This window comes from Dendropsophus ebraccatus, chromosome 11 (assembly GCF_027789765.1).
Source record: "Dendropsophus ebraccatus isolate aDenEbr1 chromosome 11, aDenEbr1.pat, whole genome shotgun sequence".
In the NCBI taxonomy this organism is placed as follows: Eukaryota; Metazoa; Chordata; class Amphibia; order Anura; family Hylidae; genus Dendropsophus; species Dendropsophus ebraccatus.
The window spans coordinates 90,438,694-90,464,996 of NC_091464.1; the positions used below are offsets into that span (position 1 = coordinate 90,438,694).

The 26,303-nt window shown below is 42.8% G+C and overlaps 1 protein-coding gene across 12 annotated transcripts in view; it reads right to left on the reverse strand.

Annotated features, from left to right (window-relative positions):
• Positions 1-1,588: 1,588 nt before the first annotated feature.
• Positions 1,589-26,303, reverse strand: part of ZBTB20 (zinc finger and BTB domain containing 20) — a 683,935-nt gene continuing 659,220 nt past the window's right edge. For 10 of the 12 annotated variants that reach the window (XM_069945739.1, XM_069945732.1, XM_069945735.1 and 7 more), the window contains 2 exons: positions 20,888-22,480; positions 1,589-16,313 (listed from right to left, as the gene is read on the reverse strand). In XM_069945739.1, the coding sequence (XP_069801840.1) occupies positions 15,643-16,313; positions 20,888-22,460 (2,244 nt within the window). In that variant the 5' untranslated portion in view covers positions 22,461-22,480 and the 3' untranslated portion in view covers positions 1,589-15,642. Of the gene's footprint in view, positions 16,314-20,887; positions 22,481-25,027; positions 25,231-26,303 lie in introns of those variants that run through there. The other 2 variants (XM_069945743.1, XR_011358869.1) reach the window with 2 other exon arrangements.

The window sequence follows — 26,303 nt, forward strand, 5'->3', positions numbered from 1 at the left end:
AATCTGTGAGAACACATTACATCCAATCCTAACACCCAAAATCATCCCGTCACCCCCTTAAATAACATGACCCTCTAGGTTCTACATCTTAGTGGACCCGTCACCTCTCACCTATTTTCATAAATACTATATTACACACGAAATAAGAATCCCTGTTTTTTTTTCTCCTCAGAACTTTTCATTGAATGATTCCTCTGTTGTTCCTCCAAGAAATATATACATAAATTGACAAGAGGGTGTTACATTTTCCCTTGACATAGGGGCATGTCTCTACACACTGTCAGCAATGATTGGACAGTGGCAGAGCGTAGGGTCACACCCCTAAATGGTAACACCCTCCTGTCAATATCTTCATAAATTTCTAGGAAGAACAACATACGAACGAAAGGGTAAAGAGTGTTGGCACTGTAAGGGTAATGGAGCCCACAAGGGTTGGGTATCATGACGCAGAAATTCTACCACTGAGGAGGAGGAGAGCTCTCCAGTCCTGCATAACCACAGGGTCAGGGAAACTTTTTAGTTATCACTAGTGTTGAGCAAACTTACCAATATGTTCGGTTTCGGCAAAGTTCTCTGAACATGAATGCTCGCTATTGGACTCCCAGTGGCTTCCAGCCGCAACGTCATGGTCCGGCTGAGCGATTGCCTGCTCCCTCCCCAGTCACTGATTGGCTTGACTGGCAATCACTCAGCTGGGTATGTGATGTTGCAGCTAGCAGAGCTGCAGGACCCCGGGGGCTGAGAATGGGACCCTGGAGCGGCACTATGAGGCACAAGGAGGGGTGAGTTTACTTGTTTATTATTTTCTCACCCCCTCCCTTTTCCCAGACTTCTACACTTCTATAAAATATGTGCCCTTCCACTGTCCCATTTAGAAGGTAATCTTTCTACTTCAGTGGTTGCTCATCAGATCCCCCCACCCCTGATTGTCCCATTTAACTAAGCATGGATGTTGGATAATTCGGATGCTCAGGCTGGGTTTACATATATTTGGTGATCCGACATTCTTCTTTTGGTTGCAACCGATGGCAAAAATGCACCATTTGTCATTGGGTGTCCCATCCTTTTTCCCATTAACCATCAACGCTTGACGGCAGAACGCTGCAAGCTACATTCCGCTGTCCAGTCTGTCTTGCAATCCGGCATCCTAAATAAACTACTGAGTGCCTTGTACTGTCCCATTTAAATGAATTGGAGCAGTTCAAGGATCTGTTTCCCTCCAATGCTTTGCTACTGCGCTTGAGGGAAGCATGCAGTAATGTCATCTGGAAGCCCCATGAAAGTGGATCAGCGCTATAGTACTATAGTTCCAGGATATACTGGTGGTCAAGGAACATCAAATAATAGAAATAGGATTTTTCTTTTTATTGGCAACGCGTTTCGGCCTGATACATATAATACAGGCCTTTCACAAGCTGGAGGGAAGTGACACCGGATTAATGTAAACCTAGCCTTAGTAGCCACATGTATATGAAGATATGTGCACTTAGAAATAGACATAAGCGTCTGGGTGTCATGTTCAGGATGTATTAGATGTCAACATTTTTTTTCCCAAAAAAATTTCAAATAAGAAATGTAACAAAGGAAATTTGTTTTCAATTTTGTTTTATTCTTCCTTCATATTCAAACTTCACAAACAGTGTGAATTTACAATACCTCAGAAAGTGAAACTTACAAAAAGTGCTGGTAACATTTAAAAAAAAATAAACAAAAAAACATCATTCTTTAGCAACATCGATAACTTCTTCCACACAGAACAGAAAACTTGTAAAAGTTTTTTTTTTTTCGTATTTAAGGCGTAATACTTCTGTATAAAGTATATGCAAGAGATAAACTTTCACAGTATTCAAAAAATGTCACAATAGTAATATAATAGAATATTGAAGCGCTACAATTATGTTCTTTTTTTGTTGTGTTTTTTTATATTTTTTTTTTTCGTCCTGTTTAAATAACAAATACAAATCACAGGTAAATATAGGTGAGAAAGATAAGAGGCTAATAGTAGATGGCCTTAAGGGTTCTGCCACTGTGGAAATAAAAAGCTGTCAGGATGTGTGTAGTATCTCTATAGTTTAAAGCACTTGATAAAAAGGCGTTTGCATTTCTTATTTATTTATTTATTTTTTTTACTTTTTTCTTTTTTAATCTTAAAAGTTTATATTTCTTCTGTTCGCTTTGTTTTCTCTCCACCATTGACAAATGTTATTGAAAAAAAAACAAAAACTCAAAAACAATTACAAGAAAAGTAAAAAAATAAAAGATGAAAAAGTTTCATTCTTGACTCAGGACTCTTGGCCTGCCTTTTGACAAAGACGTTATAACGTAGCAGAAAGGGGGGGTAGGGGTGGTTTAGGATGGGATGGCGGGGTACCATGCCTCACAAACAAGCAAACGATAGAGGGTCAAGACAAGTTGATGGCTAATGGTATACCAATGGATGGATGTTACTTTAAGGGGGAAGGGGTGGTAATAACATAACACTTTGTGAGTGGCTAATAAATTTATCAAAATCTCCTTTAAGCTTTATTTAAAGAAAGAGAGAACTCTGGAAACAGCAATGCAGTGATCGTTTGTGTGGCCTGGCCACATGACTGATCAGACTCACACCGATCACTCAGATCAGCACTAATTTACAGGTTACCTCAAGCCATCTAGTAGGGCCTTAACCCAAACATTTCAAAGCTCCAAAGTTTTACATAATCGAGACAGTATCTCAGAACTCTGATACCTTTAGATCAATGAGATAATAGTTTGATTTTTTTACATTGCCCCAGAGCTCTTCCGCTATAGACATTATAATAGGATCTTGTGGTACAGTCTCATTCTTATTTTTTAGTTCTTATTTAACTTAGCTGTCAATGTAGCAAAACCTGCAATGACTTGTGGCCTTTACATAAGATCCTTCACCACACTACAAAGCAGGATGCTAAAAAGAAAAGACAATGGTTCTGACTATAAAATGGCAGATGGTTAAAAGCACAAAATAAAAAAAAAATCTGGAATGATTGTGATTTTTGTAAAAAAATAAATAAAATAAAATTAAAACCAGACAGAAGAAATTTACATAACATGAGTGCGATGTTCCAGCACTTCCACATGTAAAAGGTGCCAAACATAAGAAGAGATTGCACATTGCGTGCCACAATAAGGTGCTTCGAGAAGGTTTTTCTTTCTACGACCACATTACACATCACTCAACACACCCCGATTATCAAACCAAAGAACGACTATTTTTTTTTTTTATTATTTATTTTTTTTAAACAAAGGCAGGCCAAGAGTTTCTGGTAATTTTTGTATCAACCACTGACACCACAGATAGTGTGCTGTTACCAATGGATAAATTACCTTCAATTTTCCACTTATTGTCAACCAAATTTTTTTTTTAATACAAATATATACATATCAACTCACACAGAATACAGAAAAGTATATAGAAAGACACATACACAGTATATATGTATACATGGGTACATATACATATATGCTGCCTAAACACCACTTTTAAAGAGAAAGTGAATTGAACAGTACCAAAAAAACAAACAAAAACAAAACAAAAAAGACAAAAGTTAGTGAATAGATGCGGCTGTCTTGTCTTGTAATGCTCCGACCATTTTATCTATATTTGTATAGTTTTTTTTATATCCTTTAAACACAGTTCCTTATGTTCTTCCCCACGTTGTTCTGTGTACTGAAATACTAACACAACACATGGAGATGGCAGCCTTGGGCTGCGAGTGGATGACTAGTGAGTAGATATAGATAGTGCTGCTTGTTACGTAGTTATGGTGCAAATGCTTTTGTTTGAGTGTGTGATCCGGTATTGGAGGTTGTTACCTCTGTCTGGACTATTTGTGAGGGAATCGGTAATGTTTGGGTTCATATAAATAGCTTTGGAGAGGAGTTGAGTAAGCGGGGGTCCCACTCTGGTCTGGTGCTTGGTCATCAGTCGTCATCTGGTAATTTTCTAATCAACACACACTTCAACAGGGGACAACCATGTACCATACCATGGGTCCTAGATCAGAAGCTTGTTGTGGGGTGTGTAAGGTCCCCATGGTGGTGCCTCTCATTCAAAGATCTACACAGAACTTTTATAAATATTGGCTCTAGGAATATATTTATGATTTTTTTTATGTTTTACCTAAGATCAAGAAGGTCCAGATAAGGACTGAAACCTTAGGACACACAGACCAGAAGCTCTTATCATGTGTACTGACAAAGCTTCTCCATCACAAATTTGGCTTTGAATTGATCACAAAGTCATTTTAGAGGTAAACCAAAGGTGAAGAAATGGCTGAGTGAAAGTGAAGTGAGTAGATAGAATATATTCAAGTCTTAAAGGAGGCAGTATTCACAGTGAAGAAAGCTAAAACATCAATCTGGCAGTGATGAAGTCGTTTAATCCTTAAGAACTGGGGTAACATTTTGGGGCCCACACCTGTAGTAGGAAGCACTTTACTATACGGAACAAAAAAGGATCCCGCTGCCCGTTAACGCCTTTTACACCCTGGGTCCGATATCGATGTATGAAAATTAAGGTGAACTGAACATCTATCAGGGATGAGCGGCTGAAGTGAGGGAATGAGGTTAAGGCCACACTCTATGTCTAGAATACAAAAATAAATATATCATGATGGGAACTAATGGACTTTCAAGGTAGTGACAAGGTCCCTTATCTTCTAGGCAAGGGCTGAAAAAGACATTCAGGCCTAGTCTTTCCCAAGGAAATTGCGTTCCGAGGCTTGAATGCAGTAGCTTTGTGCTAACTCCTTGGAGAAGAGAGACGTTAGCTATAACAGAGAGAGGGGGCAATGGCGCCCCAGTCAGGTTACTTTATAAAAGCAGACACAAAGGCACATATACTAGAAATTGTATGCATGGTGGGGGACTCGTTATGTAGAGAAGGAAGTAATCCAATATGCACGTCAAGTGCTGTTTTTGTGCTCTGTGATCTGGTAATGGAAGGTGGAGCCGATGGTTCTGTATCCAAATGACTGTGAATTTGGTTGTGTTAATAGGTCAGGATGGAAAAGGATGTATGGTGTGTGAGTCCCGCAACTCAACCCCTCTAAATACGGAAATTTTTGTGTTTGAATGTCACGATGTCCCCTCCTTCCTCTCCTTTTTGAACTTATGAATTTGTTAACAAAAAGTTCTCTCAAGGGTGACACAAAGTGAGAGAACGCTTACATCTGATGTCTGTGAAACAGAATGAAACCGGAAGATAAAGGAGATTTGGCAGGGACACCGATTCTCTTTTCTTCTTAATGCTTAAACTCAAAGTCCAGTGTTTGACATCTCATAAATAATATTCTTCTCAATAAAAAAAAAATTAAACTCGAAAACACAACAATCCCTTTTCTACGTTCCTTTTCAACACATAATTAACAGCAGTGGATACAAATATCTTAACACGTACAAAAAAAGAAAAAAATTCTTATCCCATCTTTAACACTCATTGACAAATCAGCTTTAATATCTCAGATATGCAGCATATCCATAAGGGCAAACATAGATTGTTTCAAATTGTCTCTCTCCTTTAATTTTTTATTTTTTATAAATTTTTTTTATTAATGCCTTCACCAAAGAGAATTATAACAAACAAAACAGTCTTATACCAATAAAATGCATTCAAAATAGAAAATATTACACGAAGAACAAAAAAAAAAAAAAAGAAAAAAAGAAAATAGGATTCCTTCCTTTAAAAAATCTGTCAGTTCTCATTTCAAGACAATTTCAGTTAAGGGCGCACTGTAAGAATCTATATTTTTGATGTGTGTGGTTAAGTGACCCTATTATCGCATTGCAGGCTTTCTGCCCGGGGATTGCGGCTTACAATGTCGATCACCCCACTCTAATCTGTGACCGGAACTTACAGGCAATGAAAAAAGATCAATTACACATAATAACTTTTAGAAATTTATGGCAAATTGATTTAAAATTTTACAAAAACTTTCCAGTATCTTTGGCCCGATTTCCCCAATCCACCTTTTCCGTCTTTCTTTAGAAACCTTTGGTCTGAGTATTCGTGACCTGGTTTCACGCAGTTTCATTGGAGTTCTAGGAACTAGAATATTCCTTGAAATATTTTTCCCAATATTTTTCAGAACAATTACAAAGATTTAGCACCATGGATTGAGAAACGTTAATACTGAAATGCTAAAAATAAAAGAAAGATGATGGGATCTAACGTTTCAGCACCAGGAGATGAATAATTACTAGATGTTTGGGGACATTCCATATCTGACTGGTTGGGATTCGCCAATAAAAGTTGTACAGTTATATAGGACTGCTGGGACCTCCACCAATTTACGAGAACAGGGATCAACTGTCCAAGAAGTAAACGGAAGAGGGGCACACCGGCCACTGCATCGTTATATGTCTATGGCACTTCCAAACATTGCTGTAAGGAAGGCGAAGGTTTACAAAGAAAAATACTACAGGGCTTATCTACACAACTTCAATTATTCTCAATACAAAACATTTTAAGTTGATAATTTTTCAATTTTTCAATGTAATGAATCTTTTCATAGCCTGGAAGTAGCATCATTTATTGTAGATAGGGGGCAATAGACATGATTACAACAGCGCCTTGTACAACCCCCCAGGCCATCACATGACACCAGGCACAGCCTCAAGACATAGCCGCAGTACGGTACCAAACACTCTTTAGTGCATCGTCATCAGACAAAAATAACGTCTTCCTATTAAATGATATAAAACGCTAAAGATATATGCTGTATATGTACAATAAAATGAACAAACTCAAAGCATTGACTAAACACAAAGGCCTTACTCTATTGTCAACCCCCCCAACCACCCCCCCACGATACTTGCCAAAACCTGCAATGCGCCGGTTACTGAAGGAAATTACCATAACATAATACAATGATTATATGATTACAGAAATGAACTAGTGTTGTACTGAAAAATCCCCCTAGAACTGGTAAGCGCCTGACCGGCACATGGGCGAGACCCCAACCAGCAGGCCATTCCAAAAAAAGAAACCGATAAGGCTTTGTAAGGATACTCCTCGCGTGTTTGCATGTCGCGTCTTAACATGTTACCTGCCTCTTGCTTGAAATTCAGCCCCCACTCTAATATTTGGTCTACAGTAGAATTACATATCAATAATATGAAAACAAAAAAATACCAAAAATTGCGTTTTTTTAATTTGTGTTTTTAAGTCATCGTTTTTCACATGAACGGTTGATACTGCTTGTAAAGATTAAATACGAGGAACGGTGTTAGTAATTAAAAAAAAAAAATGTTAAAAAAACCTAGAATAAAATCTGTTCTATGGATAACTAGCGCTTTTGTGAAATTAGTGCTGCTGCACGGTCAGTGATGGACAGGGAGGGGGAGGGGCGTCAGAGCTCGCGTCACTTTAAATCTTGTCAAAATAGATAATCAGAAAAATGCACAATATGAAGAACTAGAGACAAGAACTGGGACCAGGAAGGATTTTGGTCTTGTGTTTTCTTTGGCTTAGCCGCGGCGTTGCGGCTCAGCCGGGGGATTTACAATGTGTTGTGACCAATACAACAAGGCAGTAAGGTGGTTTCCTTCTTGGTAAACATCTCCTAAGTTCGTGAAGCAAGTGGAATCCTCCATCCCGAAAACGACAAATAAATACATCTGCTATCTAGACACTGCCTGGGGTAAACATACGACGAGCGAGTGACACTTCCCCCTCAACTCCAGCACCAGAATTTTAGTTGCCAAAATATTTTGAGTCACAATTTGGTCAACTTCCAAAAACTCCACTATTTTAATTTTTATCTGAATTTATTTTTATTTTTTTTGAAAAACTCATTGCAAGAAACAAACAACTATCGATTATTCCCCTCATATTTGTTTTCTTTAATTTTAATTTTTTTTTTTAACAAGGGGAAAAAGTGCAATGCATTGTTATCAGCACACAAATAAAATCTCTCAAAACAGGGGGGGGGGGGGGGGGAAGCAGACGCCAACAAGCCGATAATAACTCACATCAAGAGAAGACCTCCCCCAGCTCTCCTCAGATGAAGAGAATGTAAACGACAGCAAGCAGTGGACTGGAGCCTAATGGGTGTGTGTTATATATATGAATATCGTGAAAATCCAAAGTTCTATCCAGATACTGGCCTGTCGTAATAATAGAAAGGGACACGACGCTGGGTGCTATAATGATACATGAATAGTGGGCGCATGGAAAACATATATGACCTAGTACAAGGTCAGTAATGCACAGATGACAACCCAACAATAGGACATCAGTCTGCTCCTCGAAGCCGCACCACCCACGTCGTGTATATTGGTGCATCCTTCTGTAGCTCCAGGTGAAAAGTACTTGAGTCTAGTGCAAATCTAATCACAGCATTGCGGGCGTGGGATCCCACCGCTTCAGGCAAGCAACTTTTCCGCCTGATCTCAGTAGGATATTGCAGCAAGCAGCCATTGTAATATACGAGCTTAACGTCTCAAGGAAAGCATAAGGCTGAGACCTCGACTAAACAGGTTCTTCTTAATACTTGCAGTACGAGCCTCGATTTGTTTCACTTTAGGTCTAATCTGCTACTTCGGACATGCATGTCTACAAGGAGATTATGGCTGTTGTTTTGAATTACAAAGTTTATCTGTGTCCAAGAGGACGGGACACTAGAAGCAGATATCACAAGGATATCATGGTGGTCTCTAGGTTAAGTGAACATCGCTCCTCTCGTTTAGTCTTATTTGTCACAGAGAATGCATCACATATCGAGAAAAACAACCGCCATCGTTCTGTAATACAACATAGATCTGTGAGGTCCACAGTGCACAGCGATTAAGAGGGGGGATTCCTCCAAGAAGCTTTAATACTGGCTCACAGATTGCTTTTTATTTTATTTTTTTACTTGTCTCCTCCACAACCACACCGCCATCTCAATCACTCTTAAATATATCTAACACATGGACCGCTTCATTGTCTATTTTTTTTAGGAAGCACGAATGCAACTATTGTATAATAAAAGCCCAACATCTTAAGAGTCTGTTGGCTTTTTAAACTGTTAGTGTAGTTGGATTGTTGGTAAAGCATGATTGGTTTGTGCTCAGAATGAGACATCTTCATTTCTTATCAGACCTGAACCTAAAGCTGGCCAAGGATATTAGAGTTGGACTGACTAAAATAACCAAGTATGTTGAGGTTTCCAACATGTAAAGTCTATTGCCATCAAAAAGCTGATAGATCTAAAACATTTCAGGAGTTCCCGACCAATGCCTAAAAAATGTATGCCTTTTCTATTTATGGTTGTCCAATATTTAACACATCAGTTGGCCATATCTATAAAAAGATGTTACAGTAGACTTTCCTCTAATGTTCATGGCCAGACTGAAGGCTCCTCTCCACCTATACTACAGGCATCAAGCATCCTGACTCAGGGAACTTGTCAAACTGTTCAGGTTTGGCAACGTTCTCCGAACCGGAACGCTCTGCACCTGACTCCTGGTGGCTGGAGAAGTTGGACGCCCCCCCTAAGGAGTCATAGAAAACATGGACACAGTAATAGGCTTTAACCATATTTTTCTGGTAGCTCTAGGGCAGCATTCAACTTCTCCTGCCACTGGGATTCAAATGCACAGCAATCGGGGAATGTTGCTGAACCCGTACCGTTTGTCAAGTTCGCTCAGCACGAATTCTCTTTCAAAACCTGAACCTAAAGTTGGTCAGGGATATAAGAGGAAGCACTGATTGCTCGTAGGCAAATGGTCAACTAGTTGAAACTGCCCAGAATTTGAGGTTGGTCTATGAAGTCAAACATGAAAAGTCAACTACCACTGAAAAAGTTGACAGAGCCCAAGAAACGCTCCCTTTCATGATTGGCCAGATAGCTGGAAATCATCCACCAGTTGGCAATAACTATAAATACTTTATGTTACGGTAGACTGTCCACTAATGTCCACGGCCAGACTTAGGGTTCCTCTCTTGACTACTCCACTTTCATACTGAACAGCGTTTTACTGGAAATGTGTGTATATTACAGGGTAGGAAGGCAATAAGTTGTGGTTACATCTAGGAAGATCAGTTTTGTTTTATTTTACTTTAAGTGGGCTCAACCCATTTTAGCTTTGTAGCTAGTTTTTTATTATTAACCATCACATCATCATCATCATTATCGACTCGTTTCTGCTCTCTACCTCTCGGCCTGTGCAATGACTTGTCAGTAGTGCAGTGCAGTGCAGTCAAACTTAGTGCAATAATAATCAACGCAAAACAACAACGAGCAAACTCACAAACCAGAGAGTACTGACGGAAGAAGATTGGCCAAAAAACATAACAAAACAAAAATAGAATTTCCCCGCACAGTATGACAGATTACCCAGGAGACAGTGATCACTAGGACTGTGCGTGGTTGGTTGTTAACCACTAGATACACACAGGGTCACATAGGTGGGAAGCGATTTTTGTCTGCCGACTAGACACGCTTCTATGCTATTGCTACAAGGAAAAAGTCACTAAGGTGGCATTGTGGTGGTGATGTCTTCATCGGGTTAGGTTCTCCCTCTCCAACACATGTCCTGTGCGAAATGACCGCTTGGGTAACACATGGGAGCTCATTTTGGGGTATGATGTGGCCACAGGAGCAAGCGCAACATAACACCCTCTGTGCGGAAGGGGTAACCATAAGCTGTATATCAGGTAAAGCTAGTGCAAACTATTTCTTAGAGGAAGCCCACCACTGGGACAGGCTCCTTTATCACTGGGCACTTTACAGAGACCCTAATAACAATGGTCTAGTAGTAGGTCCAAAGTGCCCAAAACAGCCTCCCAAAAGATCAACCAGGAGGCTGAAATACAACTTATGTCTCCTTCTTACTAGAGTAAAGAGGGGTGACCCACCCCAGCATCCCTCAAGTGTCTAAGGAGTCAGGGTGGGGCTCTTTTCTAGCCCTCTCATGGGCACTTAAAGGGGCCATTTAGCAAAGGCTATTGCCCGCACAACTTAATCTTTGATAGGGCATCCTGCAGAACATGGTGACAGGTTCCCTTTAAGGAGGCACTGCAGAGGAGGGAATCTATGGCATGTATTGCTCTATCACCATAGGGATGAACAACCAGACAAGAACTTTACAGAGAGATGACATCTGTGTGGGAGGATGTTACAGCTTAGTGTTCACATGATGACTCCCCCACTCCTCATACAATGAAATCATCCATTCTACAACGAAGGTGTCACAATACAGAGATTAACGTCTGTGTAGAAGCTCTCCAGGTGGAAGACTCGCACACATAGAAGGGAGATCGGACTCAACCTGCTCCTAAATCCTATATACATGTATATGACTGTATAACTGTAAGTTGCATCCAGTGTATGGGCGACACCACTGTGGTCACTAGTGTCAGTCACTACGAGTAGCTCTATGTATATGCACAGGGTGCGCTCTAGTGTTGCTGTATGCTCCATACTGTGTGGAATGTGCGCTTGGCATAGTCAGCATAGTATTCTAGGTTATGATATAATGCAGGTCTGTCCTCCGAGCACAGGGAAGGTCTCTGATGTCTGAGGATCTCATGTCTTTATTGAATGGAAAGGCTGCGTTCTCCTAAAGCTTTACACCTTGTATAGCGCCTCCTATAAATTCTCTATATAAATCTCTGGTAGGTCTATGCTTAAACTGAAGAAAAAACTTCAATATTACTTATAGCGAATCCTAAAGCCTGAAGTTTTAGACAAAATCGCGTTGGTGCCTCTGGAATGTTTTTGCTGTCTGTATAGACATAAGGCTTTAGAAAGGTAGTGACATCTAGTGTGCAAAAACCAGAATGCAGGAGATTGCTTGTGCCATTATAGTGTCATCCTACACGTTTAGGTATAGCCCCTACATAGCCGGATTGATTGCTGCAAGTGACCTCCAGGTAAGGTCTTTGTTTTATCACGTGTTGGCTGTTCTGTTACCACTATGGTGTCCCTGTGCAATATATAGTACACACATCAGCTCATAGACAGGTCTATATGGTTCATATGTTTCTCAGCTATTGCTTTCTTACCATTATCCTACAATGAGATTACAACATAACCATAGTATGTATATGGTCCACATGGAGTGACCCTGAAAGACTATTATTATCATTCTGTTCTATATCTGAGAAAAACTACAATATCCAATGTCCAGGCAGCCATATTGTAAGTAATTCAGGAGAACGCAGCCTTTGCCTTTTATTCAAGACATAAGAGTTTCCTTAGTAAGCAATGGGCTGGGTATTTGGCCATAGAACTCATGTTATACAAGTCATGTTATAGTCAGGGGTTGGAGATAATAAATCAGTGCTCTGAGATAGCAAGTCAGCACTCTGAGATACTATGTTAGGGCTTTTGAGATAAGTCAGCGCTCTGAGATACTATGTTAGGGCTCTGAGATAAGTCAGCGCTCTGAGATAATAAGTCAGCGCTCTGAGATACTATGTTAGGGTTATGAGATAATAAGTCAGCGCTCTGAGATAATAAGTTAGGGTTATGAGATAATAAGTCAGTGCTTTGAGATACTATGTTAGGGTTATGAGATAATAACTCAGCACTCTGAGATCATTGTTTTGGGGTAGTAAATCTGGAACAGATAAGAACAATGCTCTAAAATAAAAAAGCATTGCTCTGAGACAATAAGTCAGCGTTTGAATATAGTATGTCAGAGCCCCGGGAATAATAGATTCGTTTGTGATGAGTTAGTGCTCTGACATATTTCAGCCATCTGAGATAATAAAACAGGGCTGTAAGATACCATATTTCCACCCCAGGATATTGCATAGGACTAATGTAAAGGCTTGCTACTTGCATCTTGTCTTCCTGGTGTCGGAGGGCAGACTCGCATGATTTGGGTAATGGATAATATTTTCCTCTCACTGGATACAGATACCTCAGTGGTCAGGAACCCTCTGTGACCTTAGAATCACTGTAAGGTAGGAAGGATTGTTATAGGCCCGCACATAGGGGTGAGATCATGGAGATCGGTGGAGATCAGTGAAACCTCCAGAGACTCCGCGCATTGGTTGCATTTTCCACCACAAATTATGTAGCAGAGAAGGAGTTAAAAATTCTCCCAGTTAACAGACGCTACACGAAAATCAACAGAAAGCAGCATATGGATTCAGATAGAAGGGTTACGTCTGGTTTTCATTCACTTGCTTTTTTTCCCTGGTCTTCCTAGGGGGATCTGCTCTGCCTCCCCCCCGATACACCAATCCAGATTATCCCACCACACATTCAGTGTACTCCCTACTTTGTTCCTTGCACTAAACGTGTTATTCCTAAAAATTACAAAAAAAAAAATGACGGTTCACACGGTTTGTCGGTTTACAAGAACGCTCCCTGCACCATTACGTTACATAATCAGACGACATACTGTGAGGGAAACATAAGCGCAGAATTTGCCAAAACCACAGAGAATTGTCTAGTTCAGTGGCCACCCTGAAAAAAAAAACAGTAATACAAGGGGCATTCAGCACAACATGTGGGGCAGAGTTTCAACATTATAATATAAGGATACAGAAAATTTACATTAAAGAAAAAAATCATAAAAGTACAAATTTGGAAATATAATGGAAATTTATCATTTTAAAATTGTATAAATTTTATTTATTTTAGAAAAAATGCAAAAATTGTTTCAAATAAATTACCATTGACTCATAATAAAGTTAATCTAGAAAATCACCGAAAATAATTGATGGAGAGCCTCCAAATTAATTTTTATTTCCATGTCTTCACTAGTCATACAAGAATATTTTGTGACAAATCAACAAACTGACAAAAAATATTGCTATAATTTTGCCCCCCAAAATAGTTGTATTTATTTTATAGACTAAAGTATAAAAAAAAGATACAGCTCTAGATTAAATGTTGGCATTCAGACATGATGTCTGATGAGGGAGCACAAGTTATTTTACAAATTTTTGGCAAAAATAAGCAGAGGTAAAAAAAAATATTTTAGGCTACCAAAATGTTATTATTTGGAATTTTTGAAAAACAATACAAAAATACTAGATTTTTTTTTTAAATTCTGTGGTCTGTATTTTTTTTTTTTATAGATTTGCTCCCTAAACCATGAGATGTAGACGTGGTGACAATGAAGACCATTCCGGGGAGGTTTGGCAAATTCTGTAACAGAATAATCCCACAAAATTTCCCAAAAATTCATTACGTACAATATTTTGCAACCATTCAGTGGATAAAAAGCAGACTGTTCCTTTTAACCTGCTCAATTATTATTTTTTTTTAAATGGATATAAGGCTGAATTAGGGCTCCCGTAAAAGACGTGGCCCTAAAACATAAGTGCTTGGAAACAGTAGACAAAAAAATTACAATGTTATAATCGACGCAAGATACAACAAGAAACAGTCTGCCTCGGGTAACATGACAAAGATGAACCCAACACAAGGAAATGTATCGACCCCGGACCCGTCCCACCCTCTCCATATGGAAATCTCTCGTGGTACACAGAACAGAAAACACCATTTGCATGGCGCCAGATTTCACCTTCGATCTGTGACTTGAAGGTACAAAAAATTAGAACAGGTTTTTTTTTTTTCGTATATCTTTTCTATACCTCAGATGTTAAGTCTGTGACATTGGTTCCGTAAGACACGTTTGTGCCCTTGTCCTGTACTGCATCAGGAACTCGGATAATGATGCGAATATTGAACACATGATGTTTCTGTCATTGCAGATTCTTTGCTTGAGAATTTTTTTTTTTCCAAAAAGTTACAAAAAGAAAAAATTTAGCACAGCCACATATTTTGCCCCTTATGCGGTTTTATGTCGCTCTCTCTCAGTCCTTATTTTCTTCAGCTGCAGACGAAATTCATGGACGGGTAAAAAAAAAAGGTGATGAGAGGGGAGGATTATGGGTATTCGGGCAGAACAAAGTGGCGGGATGAACCAGACTGTAATATCCCCCGAGAGGCCGCTCTTATTCTGGTCCTCTATTACCAGCCTCTTCTACTGCCCGTTCCTCCCCCACAACAACAACAAAAAAGACAATTAATGCCGCAATGAAGGGGGAAATAGATCCTACAATAAGTGTGCAGTTTTTTTCCATCAGATACTGTGAAGTCCGAGCAGTTAGATGCAGAAAAATGTCCATCAGAAAGTAAAAAGCAATGGGAAAAAAATAACCAAAAACACTGTAGGCGGCATAATAAGAGACAGTAGGCCTTTCTGAATATCTCCTTATATTATTTGTTTTTTTTTGTAGTGCTCTACACAAGTGGAAAAAGGGTTCAGTTTTTGTATTTTTCATGAATTTTTATTTTTTTGTGTGTCTTTTTGTATTTTTTTTGTATTTTTTTTTAAAGAAGGGTTGTATTTAGAGGCCAGTAGTTAGAATTCCAACCAGTAGAATTCAGGTATATCTACCAGGCCTTAAGGCCACCATCTGAGGGAGACTGGATAAAATATATATGCAGGTTATATATCTTGATATATATAGATATATATATTCACCCACTCTCCGGAAATGTAATGTACCAGCAGGCAATAAAGTTCTTCATGTAGTACAAAATGTCAAAAAAAAAGAAAAAGAAAAAAAGAAAAAAAAAACCCTAAAAATAAAAACAAAACTCTTAAATTCTAGTGCCATAGCTTTTGTTGTTTTTTTTTTTTTGTTTTGTTCGTAAGAATGGATGGTATTTATCCGTCTGAAACGTGCATTCTCATGTGGTCGTTGAATTGCTCGATTTGGTCAAATTTAGCTGGGCACACTGAGCAAACGTACGTTGTGCCCTCAGAGCATACTGTGGCTCCGCTGTTGGGGGGCCCGGGCCGAGCGGCTAGAACTGGACTAAGTGTTGGAGCAGCGGTGGGGGTTGTAGCCAGTGATGGTGCCGGTGCTAAGGCAGAGACCAAAATTGGAGCTGGAACTAAGGCTGGAGTTGGAGCCAAAACTGGAGCAGATGCCAAGACCGGAGTAGGAGGCAAAACCGGTGCTGCAGGCATGCTGGGAGCTGGAGGCAACCCTTGTCCTGGGGTGGTGGCAGGAGCTTGAACGGATCCTGGAGCTGAATTTGGAGTTGGAACGGGTACTGGGATGCTGGCAGTGCCGTTGGTGGCGCTGTGAAGGGCCACATGCCTCTCCAGCAGCGTCTTGTGAGAAAACTTCTTTTTGCAAATGTAGCACTCGTAAGATTTCTCTCCGCGGTGCAAGCGCATGTGCACATTGAGGGAGCTTTTTTGGGTGAAGCGCTTGTTGCAGATGCTGCACTGGTACGCCCTCACGCCTGTGTGCGTCACCATGTGTTTGATAAGGTAATCCTTTAAAGAAAAAGATCTCCAGCAGATGCTACACTGGTGCGGTTTCTCTCCTTTTGTAGATAGAAGGGAGAAAAAAAAAAAACAAATACAGAAAAAAAACAGTCAGTACAATCTTCTCACAAGAGGAAGGCTATGTGTATATGACGTTAGCACAGATGGGGAAATATTTAACATTCTGGACATATACCACTCCTTAGTAACGGCTCACGGGGGATGTGTCAGGAATGCTTCTGTAAGGTGGGTGACTTCCGAAAGCAGAAATACATTTTATGTTAAAAAACAAAAAACCTTCACAACAACAACAACTTCACATTGTTAATGCCAAATGCTGGGACTTCCTGTCTGATTAGACATTTATGGCCGAGTTGGGAATTACAAGAAAGCTGGAATGTTCCAGTTAACACAGCTGAAAAATTGTGATCATCCCCAATACCCAGACCTCATAACTAGAGATGAGCGCAACTCGACTACGCTCAAGTCCGATTGTTCAGAATCTGGTTACCGGTGGCTGAAGGAGTTGGATGTAGCCCTTGAAAGTACAGGAAAACTGGCCCAAAGAAGAAAACAACTGGACATAGGGTCATGGGAGCCCAAGGGAGGACAAACAAAGTTGAATGCAGCCCTTGGGAGCCCTGAAAAACGTGGATACAGCCTAAGGCCTATGGCTGTATCTATGTTTTCCAGGACTCCCTTGGGGAGCATCCAATTCTTCAGCCACCGGTATTCAAATGCTGAAAGATTGGACTTGAGCATGCTTGAGTTGCCCTCATCTCTACTTAAAACACATCTCAAAGGCCAATGATGGACAAAAGTGGTTTTGCCTCAATCAAACTTATATCATGGTGCCACAAAAGGTCAGAGAGTGGGACAATAAGGATTGGAGCTTTTTGGGTCAATCAGGATGAATGTGAGGTAGCCCAATTGTTGACCAGAACAAAAAGGTTATGGGATGAACCTTGTATGAATGGGACTGGGCATGAAATGGTGTATGGTTGATGGTAAGGTGGCCCTTCCTGGTGAAATGTGGGGTCCACAATACAGTGAAAGGTTAGTGGGATGATCATAGGTGTATCAATAGTGGGTGGCTATGGTTGACCATGTAGGCAATAGGGTTTGTTAGGGAGTAGGCCTATTTAGAGCATTAAGACATTAAAAGGCATCAAGTGAGTGTTGGGACTCTTCAGATGGTCATTAGTAGAGATGAGCGAACCGGGTTCGAGTCCATCCGAACCCGAACGATCGGCATTTGATTAGCGGGGGCTGCTGAAGTTGGCTAAAGCTAAGGTTGTCTGGAAAACATGGATACAGCCAATGACTATATCCATGTTTTCCACATAGCCTTAGGGCTTTATCCAACTTCAGCAGCCACCGCTAATCAAATGCCGAAAGTTCGGGTTCGGATGGACTTCAGCATGCTCGAGGTTCGCTCATCTCTAGTCATTAGTATAAAAAGACATTCCAATGAAGGTTGAAGGATTTTTGAGTATCATTTGGGGCATCGAGAAGTTGGTTAACAAAAAGATGATGGGGTAAACCTTAAATGAATGGTTATTTGAAGGTAAGATGGACCATTTTTTTGTGTCATAAGAGGCAGACAAATTAGTGAAAGGTCCGGAGGGTGATGAACTGTTGATAGTATAGTTGACATTGTTGGGATTTAAGGATGAATAGGCCTATGTGAAGCAATGAGATATTAATATCAAGTGATAGACTCTTTAGATGGTCAATGAAGTAAGGTTTAAGTGTCTCCAACAGAGAATTATCGGCTTTGTGAATACCAGAGGGCCTCACTGAGGTACTGGGGGATTGATGTCACCAGTTCAAGAGGTGGTGGAGGTCTGGAATCAGTGGCGGATTTTAATGTGGGCGGTTTGGGCGGCCACCCGGGGCCCAAGGCTTCGGGGGGGCCCACGCCAGAGCCATGACTGATGCACGGCTGCCGGGGGGGGGGGGGGTCCCGTCCTATCCCCGGCACCGCACGCATCAGAGAGCTCCCCGTGCGCCTTTGGCTGTGACTTCCGGCGCACGGGGAGCTCTCTGATGCGCGCGCTAACGGGGATAGGATGGGACACCCCTGGCAACCGCACATCACCCGGAGGCTGCAGAAGGAGAGAGGCTCGACGGGGGAACGGGCGGCAGGTGAGTTGTGTTGTTTTTTTGGGGGACCATCTATAAGGGGGGGAAAGGGGGACCTATAAGGGGGGGAAAGGGGGGCCATCTATAAGGGGGGGAAAGGGGGACCATCTATAAGGGGGGGGGAAAGGGGGACCAGCTATAAGGGGGGGAAGAGGGGGGACCAGCTATAAGGGGGGGAAGAGGGGGGACCATCTATAAGGGGGGAAAGGGGGACCAGCTATAAGGGGGGAAAGGGGGGGCAGCTATAAGGGGGGGAAGAGGGGGGCGATCAATAAGGGGGGGGAAAGGGGGACCAGCTATAAGGGGGGGGGGGAAAGGGGGACCATCTATAAGGGAAGAAGAGGGGGACCATCTATAAGGGGGGGGGGGGAAGGGGGACCATCTAAAAGGGGGGTGGGAAAGGGGGACCAGCTATAAGGGGGGAGGAAGGGAGACCAGCTATAAGCGAAGGGGACCAGCTATAAGGGGGGGGGAAGGGGGACCAGTTATATGGGGGGGAGGGGGACCATCTATAAGGGGGGAAAGGGGGACCATCTATAAGGGGGGGAAGGGGGACCAGCTATAAGGGGGGGGAACCATCTATAAGGGGGGGGAGGGGGACCAGCTATCCAGCTATAAGGGGGGGGGGAGGGGGACCAGCTATAAGGGGGGGGGGGAGGGGAACCAGCTATAAGGGGGAAAGAGGGGGACCATCTATAAGAGGGGGAAAGGGGGACCATCTATAAGGGGGGGGAGGGGACCAGCTATAAGGGGGGGACCAGCTATAAGGGGGGGAGGTGGACCAGCTATAAGGGGGGAAGGGGGACCAGCTATAAGGGGGGGGAAGGGGGACCATCTATAAGGGGGGGAGGGGGGACCATCTATAAGGGGGGAAGAGGGGGACCATCTATAAGTGGGGGAGGGGGGACCAGCAATAAGGGGGAAAGAGGGGGACCATCTATAAGGGGGGGAAAAGGGGGGGGAGAGGGTGACCATCTATAAGGGGGTAGAGGGGGACCATCTATAAGGGGGGAGAGGGGGACCATCTATAAGGGAGGGGGACCATCTATAAGGGGGGAAGAGGGGCACCATCTCCTATAGGATTAGCACCCTCCTCGCTTGACATCCTCTGTGTTGCTGTGACCTCCCCTATAAGATCAGCCCCCTCCTGTCCTGACATCCTCTGTGCTGCTGGGACGCTGTGACCTCCCCTATAAGATCAGCCCCCTCCTTTCCTGACATCCTCTGTGCTGCTGTGACCCTGCAACCTCCCCTATAAGATCAGCACCCTCCTCTCCTGACATCTTCTGTGCTGCTGTGACCTCTCCTATAAGATCAACAACCTCCTCTCCTGACATCCTGTGCTGCTGTAACCTCCCCTATAAGATCAGCACACTCCTCTCCTGACATCCTCTGTGCTGCTGTGACCTCCCCTATAAGATCAGCACTCTCCTCTCCTGACATCCTCTGTGCAGCAAGGGACCAAACATTATGTTTATTGGGGCCAGCAGGGAGGGGAGGCAGGCAGTTTATTGGGAACAGCATTGGGGGGGGGGGGGGCAGTAGTGGATTATAATGTGGCCGGATTGACCGGGTTAGGGGCCCAGGTTGGATGGACAGCCCGGGGCCCAGGGTACATTTAATCCGCCACTGTCTGGGATGCAAAAAACATATGGTAAGGTGTCATTTCTATCTAGGAAGAATGAAATTTATGGAAGGACGGATAAGTGAGGGATCGAAGGAATAAGCTTAATTGGTGCAATAAATCTGGTAAAGTGGGTCTTACCAATGCAATGTCAGATGGGGTGAAGTGGCCAACTTTGATGTAATTAAAATCAAATGAGATGAGGAGGCATTTAAAGAGTCACTGTCATATTTTTTTTTTGCAGAAATGAATAGTCCAGGCGATTTTAAAAAACGTTGTAATTGGGTTTATTAGCCAAATATGCCATTATCTGCATTTAAAAAGCCTTTTTCCAGGTCCCCCTCCCTTCTCTTTTCCATCCACTGCAAAAAATCAGGAAATTGTGACTTGTTGCATGAGACGTACCCTGTCTGTTCTAGGGAGAGGGGAGGGGGGAGGGGGGAGGAGGGAGTTAGCTGGCAGCAGAAAGCAGATAACAGAGGATTACAGGCATGGAGCTGGGTAACAGCTGTATTCAGAGGTCAGAGAGGTCAGTGCTGACTGTCAGGGGAGATAAAGGGTGAGATATTTGTAGATTAACTCTTTGTTGTCCTGTTTTGGTCTTTTATTTAGCTCTCTCCATAGGAGAACAATGAAGACGGGGGGGAGAGCTTCAAACTGCTTTTTCATGATAAAAATGAGTTTATCGGCTAATAAACCCAATTACAAAGTTTCTTAAAATCGCCTGGACTATTGATTTCTGCAATAAAAATTTTCTTTAAGGTTGCAGAGGCTTGTTAACTAAGGAACCTTAAATACAATGGGAAAAGTGGTAATAGTGTGAAACAAGAAGAGTGTGATTGTAGAGCACTTGCATCTACTTACCTGTATGTACAAACATGTGCTTCACATAGTTCTGTTTGGCGGTGAATGTTTTGTTGCAGAGGGTGCACTCGTAAGGCTTTTTTTCTCCCTGGCTGCTGCCTGTGCTATGTCCACCTTGAGATTGTTGGTTCTGAATTTGGGAAGGAAATTGAGACATTCCACCTTGGGGAACCGTCACAAACTGAGTTTGCTGAGCAGCCAGAGGTTGGGGCAGACTGAAGAGGAAAGGTTTTGGACCAGTCCCCGCTGCCTGTGTAGTGAAGAGGGCCGGAAGATAGGTATTGCCAGCTGTTCCAATGACCTGGGTATTACTGGTCAGTGTTAGTGGCATTCTCAGGTTGCTGGTGAGTGTTTCCGTCTGACGTAAATAGAGTTGAGTGGTTGGCAAAGCTTGCGCAATTGACTGGGAGACAGAAGTCTGTAGGACCCCCTTTTCGGTGCTATTGCTAACACTGAGCACTGTGCTGTCCATGTCAACGGTAATGCTCCTCTCAGGGGAGGAAGAGCTGGTTTCTAAGTGCTGTTGGTTCTGGTTTTCTATGTTTTCGGTAGACAAGTTATTAGACTCTACTTGGGAAGGATCTTGCTGACCGTCTTTTATCATACTGGGCATGTACTGTTGCTCCACGGAGTCCGGCTCTGTGCCGATCGATGAACTTACTCCAGAGTCAAAGCTTTCCCCTTTGGGTTCACTTTCTGTGCCTTCAGCTTGATCGGTGTCTTCAGTGCACTCTTCCGACTCGTTGCGTTCCAGGGCCTGTGACGTCTGTTGTCCATAGTAGTCATAGTCGTCATCCACCTCTTGTTTTATGTGTATGTTTCCCATCATTGTCTGAATACGTACAGGACGCGGCTGCTTACGGCAGTGGGTGGTTTCGGGGGTGGTAGTGAGAAACCTCTCCATCCGCTGAGATCTCTGATGGATGCGTGTGATCCAGCTTGGCTCCTCCATGTGATGTTGTCTAGGCAGCCCTAAAGCAGTCTCGTGGTGGCTAACCAAAGCTCCGCTATAAAATGAACGTTCCCCACTGCCATTTTGCATGGAACATGTGTACAAGGTGGAGTAGATCCTGTCTACGCTGTGCTGACGGCCCCTCAGGAAGCCGGATTCTGTGTCGCTGCTCTGCCCAGAGGTACCTGATTCTGGGGTACCCCTGGGTGTCTCTTGGCCAGAGTCCTGTATTAGAGGGTATACCCCACCTACATTTTGAGAGACAATTCTCGTGCATTCGTCAATGACGGTTTTTATCTGTAGGATGCTTGCAGCTGTCAGGATCTGAAGAGCCTCGGATTGGGAGACTCGTAGTACCCCGCTGTACATGAAGTCAATCAGCTTCTGCACTGCATGGACAGACACCACTGAGGGGATTTCGATGTCACTGTACCCTAGCAGCAGTTTGTCCTGGAAGAATGGGCTGCCAGCGGCCAGCACGCAGCGGTGGGCCCGCAGCATGCTCCCGTGGATTCGCACCGTCATGTCACAAAAGTGGCCACGGTTGCGCTGCTCGTTGAGCGTCTCGAGCACGGAATTGCTGAAGTTGTGAAGGTTGATACTATGAATGCGCTCTGTCATCCCCTTGCAACTGATGTCACCTATGAGCAAGACAACAAAAAGCAACAATCAGTAATACAAGAATAATACATGACATACTGCAAATCTTCCACCCTAACAACTCTGGACACCTGGCATTATGAGACCCATACTGCTACTTTGGACATCCTCTAGGTGGGGTGGTGGAGGCTATACAATTACCCCACTCAGTTTGATGATAAACTTGACTGTTAAACAATTGTAAAATCTACCACCAGGGGGCAGCAGAGTAGTTATAAAAAAATTTGATCAAGAATTTTTGCAATTCAGGAGATGCATAACCTGGAGTGAATGGAAAAAGACACAAATAACTTCCTAAACACATTAACGTGAATAGATCTAGTGCAGTGTTCCTCATTTACAAAAAAAAAAAAAAGGTTCAATTAATAAATATGCTAAATCGGCAGCACACTCATCCTCATCTACATAATTATGATGCATTAAATTATCACCACATTAGCAGTCATTCTACACCAGAGGAGGTGTGTGAAGTCTGTTTACAGCTCCAGTCTGAGCGCTCACGAGGAGGTCATCGACAATGTGCGCAGAATGCGGTTCCTGCTCAGGTGAGGATGGGGGGCACCTACTATATATATATATATCAGCCACTAATGCCCAGCCTCTCTTCTACATCCCACTTTTGTAGCCACACTGCTCTCCTGTAGGCACAGGGTACTTTAAGATCTTCAACATGGTACTCGATTTCTTCAGTCCATCCTACTTCTAGATTTTTTAAAATACAAAAACACAAGCTCTTCCTTCTCTTGCTTAAACCTTAGATCATACTTGACTGCGATTTTATGCTAAGGCTAAACATTCAACCTGGGTATAACACTGGATAAAAGTCAAGAGGGTGAAGATGACACCCTACCTTGGGGCAACGCAGGGTGAAAGCTATGACGGTGAGAATGGACACCCAAACTGGGAGCAACAGTGGCTGTCAGCCATGAGAATCAAGATGGACACCCTACCTGGAGGCAACACTGGGTGTAAGCCAAAAGAGAGAGCATGGCCACCCAACCTTGGGGCAACACTTGATGAAAGCCAAGAGGGTGAGGATGGACACCCTACCTGGGGGAAACACTGGATAAAAGCTATGAGAGTGAGGATGGACATGCAACCCGGGGGGCAACACTAGATGAAAGTCATGAGGGTGAGGATGAACAATGACTACTGTGGGTGAGGCAGGAGATATAAATTAAGAATGTCCTTGGGCACCAGAAATTTGGGAGATGATAGACACTTATCTAGAGGGTGACTGGTTTGAATGGTAAGACTAAACATACAAGTTTCAGGCAACTCTGCACATGTAAAAAGACAGCTGGATACTCAAGATAACTAATGTGAAGACCACACTGGGCACTAGTCATGAAAGAGAAAATATATTTGGGTACTCATTTTCACCCTGCAGATTGAAGAACATTGAGGATGACACCAATCTAACCTGAAGACACACAAGCATCATGGACACGCATCTAGTAGTTCGCAATGGAGAAAAACCATAATAATCATGGACAACACTGGACAACAGTCAATAGGACAACATGATCCTAGCGATGGGAGGAAATCAGCTGAATTGACATTATGGGCCTCATTTACTAACCATGCGTCAATTTTTAACGGTTATGCTGTCGGTTGTGTCTTATTTTTCAAATTCATTAATATGGCACACACCCTTAGTGAATCTGGAAGGTTTTTCACAGGACAAAAATAAAACCCGACCATCCCGCCACACTAGAAGTGGCTGGCTTTTAGGATAGACAATCCGTTAAAAAATGACAGTTTGCGTAATAAATCTGTCGGTTGAGGCGGTTTTTAAAGGACACACCCCTGCCGTGCCCACTTGGCAGGTATTTGGACAAAAATCACGGGTTTGTTGGGTTTTTGGAAAAATTTTGTTGCACAACTTTAGTTAACATGTTGGAACCCTAAGCTGTCAGGGAAAATGGACAAAAACCCGACAATTTGCTGCTGAGAACATGTTAGTAAATCAGCCCCTATATGTCCATTATAAGAGCAGTCACTGAAGGCTGATGAGCTCCTGATGCTGTATTTATCTAAAGAGGGGCCTGTAATAGTGGTTATAGCTTTCAGGAGAAGCCTCCACCAAGTCAAAAGCCGCAAGTCATCCTCGTATCTCAAGCTATTGTAGAGAAGGCTAGGTGGGGGTGGAAAAAGTGGACCTCTCAAATGCTAAACGTAAATTTACATAATGGTGGGCACAATGGTTATCTTCCAGATTTTATCGAAACAGGTGTGAACCATGGAGAATTTTTAGATACAATTATTTCGAATTGCCACAATCTTCCGGCCAAGGATGGCGGGCATGATAAACGTTCTTCCCCCTCGGGTCTCTATACCATGGGATTATCAGAGGCTCAGCTGGCAATGGCACCAGTGTGCCAACCCCAACCATTGTGGTGTTTCATGGGGGTGCATGGAAAGCGCTCTATATGACCACTGGCACGCTCCATTGCCTGGAATGACCTGGCGCCGGCTCATTATATAAGGGTCTTGGCTCGCTGCCGCAGGGCGCTGTAAGTACTCACAATCAGACGACTCTGTTTGTGTGTGCACACGTGCTGATTGGTTGCTTGATGTCTGTATGTGTTGAGTGGATATGGCTGGGCACCGCAACAGAACAGCTACAAAGTTCTGGCAGGGCTGGCCCGGCTTGGCGCTGCCTTCCCTCGGCTGAGTAATCTCATTCTCCACAGACGCCTTCTGGTTTTCAGCTGTCCTGCGTTTCTTCCTGTGAAGAGACAAAGGACCCTTTGAGGGGAACGGACTTGATGTTTGGGAAAAGGAATTTTTAGAATATGTTACAGATAACCTCGGCTTCTTCTGCCATTAGACAGAGAATTATCTATTGTGCACCGGAGAGCAGACAAAGGTCTCACCAAGAATGAATTTTACACCCCAAAAATCATGAGCGCGGCTGACGCTGAGCCTCCGCCGGTCCAGGATCTTACTATAAAAAGCACTGCCCATTGTTCTAATAATTAGTCTTATGATAAGGTGTGCAATTATTCATCGACGGGGTGGAGGAGTGACACACAATGCTGTTAATTAGCTAATTGACATGAGACAGGAACGGCGCCGCCGCCCGCGGTGAGACCCGCGACATGTATAGGTAATTATTCGATATTTTCCCATATAATTATTTCTGTGTCTCTATTTACTATGTGTTACATATACGGCACCACTGTACTCGGCAGCAGAGCTCACAATCTTATTTTTCAGTATACATGAAAGAAAATCTCACAGAAAGCCAATTAACCGAAATGCTGCCTGAGTGGGAGGAAAACCCGTGGGAAATCTAAGAGAACACGGGGAGAGGATACAAACTCTAATGCTGATGTTACCCTCGTCCTATCCAGACCCAGGAGCCCAAGGAGGCAGTGCAAACCACTGTGCCATCCTGTATATATCACAAGGCAGTAAGGATGGTTACACCAATTCCATTGCAGGAGTCTCACAAAAGCACAAAGCGCCATAGTCATGTGGATTTTTAGTCCAATGTGTGAGCGCCATGTTATAGAGTGGAAGGAGCTCGGCAGATTCATATACACTTTTCTGAGAAAAGAATCAGTGGAAAACTTTGTCGATTCTGAGCCTAGAAGTCCAATGGGTGGTCCTGAACAGTGACTGACAGCTGTCTCTCTATAAGACTGTAGAGATGGTAAGCAATCACTGATAAAGTTCACTCACTAGACTCCTAAGGAAGGAATCAGCAGAGGTTTTGATAAAAAAGTTACTATTTCTCTGTATTCTTTTCCCAAACTCTATGTCAATATGCTCCGCTGCTCCTACTTTGGAGCCCAG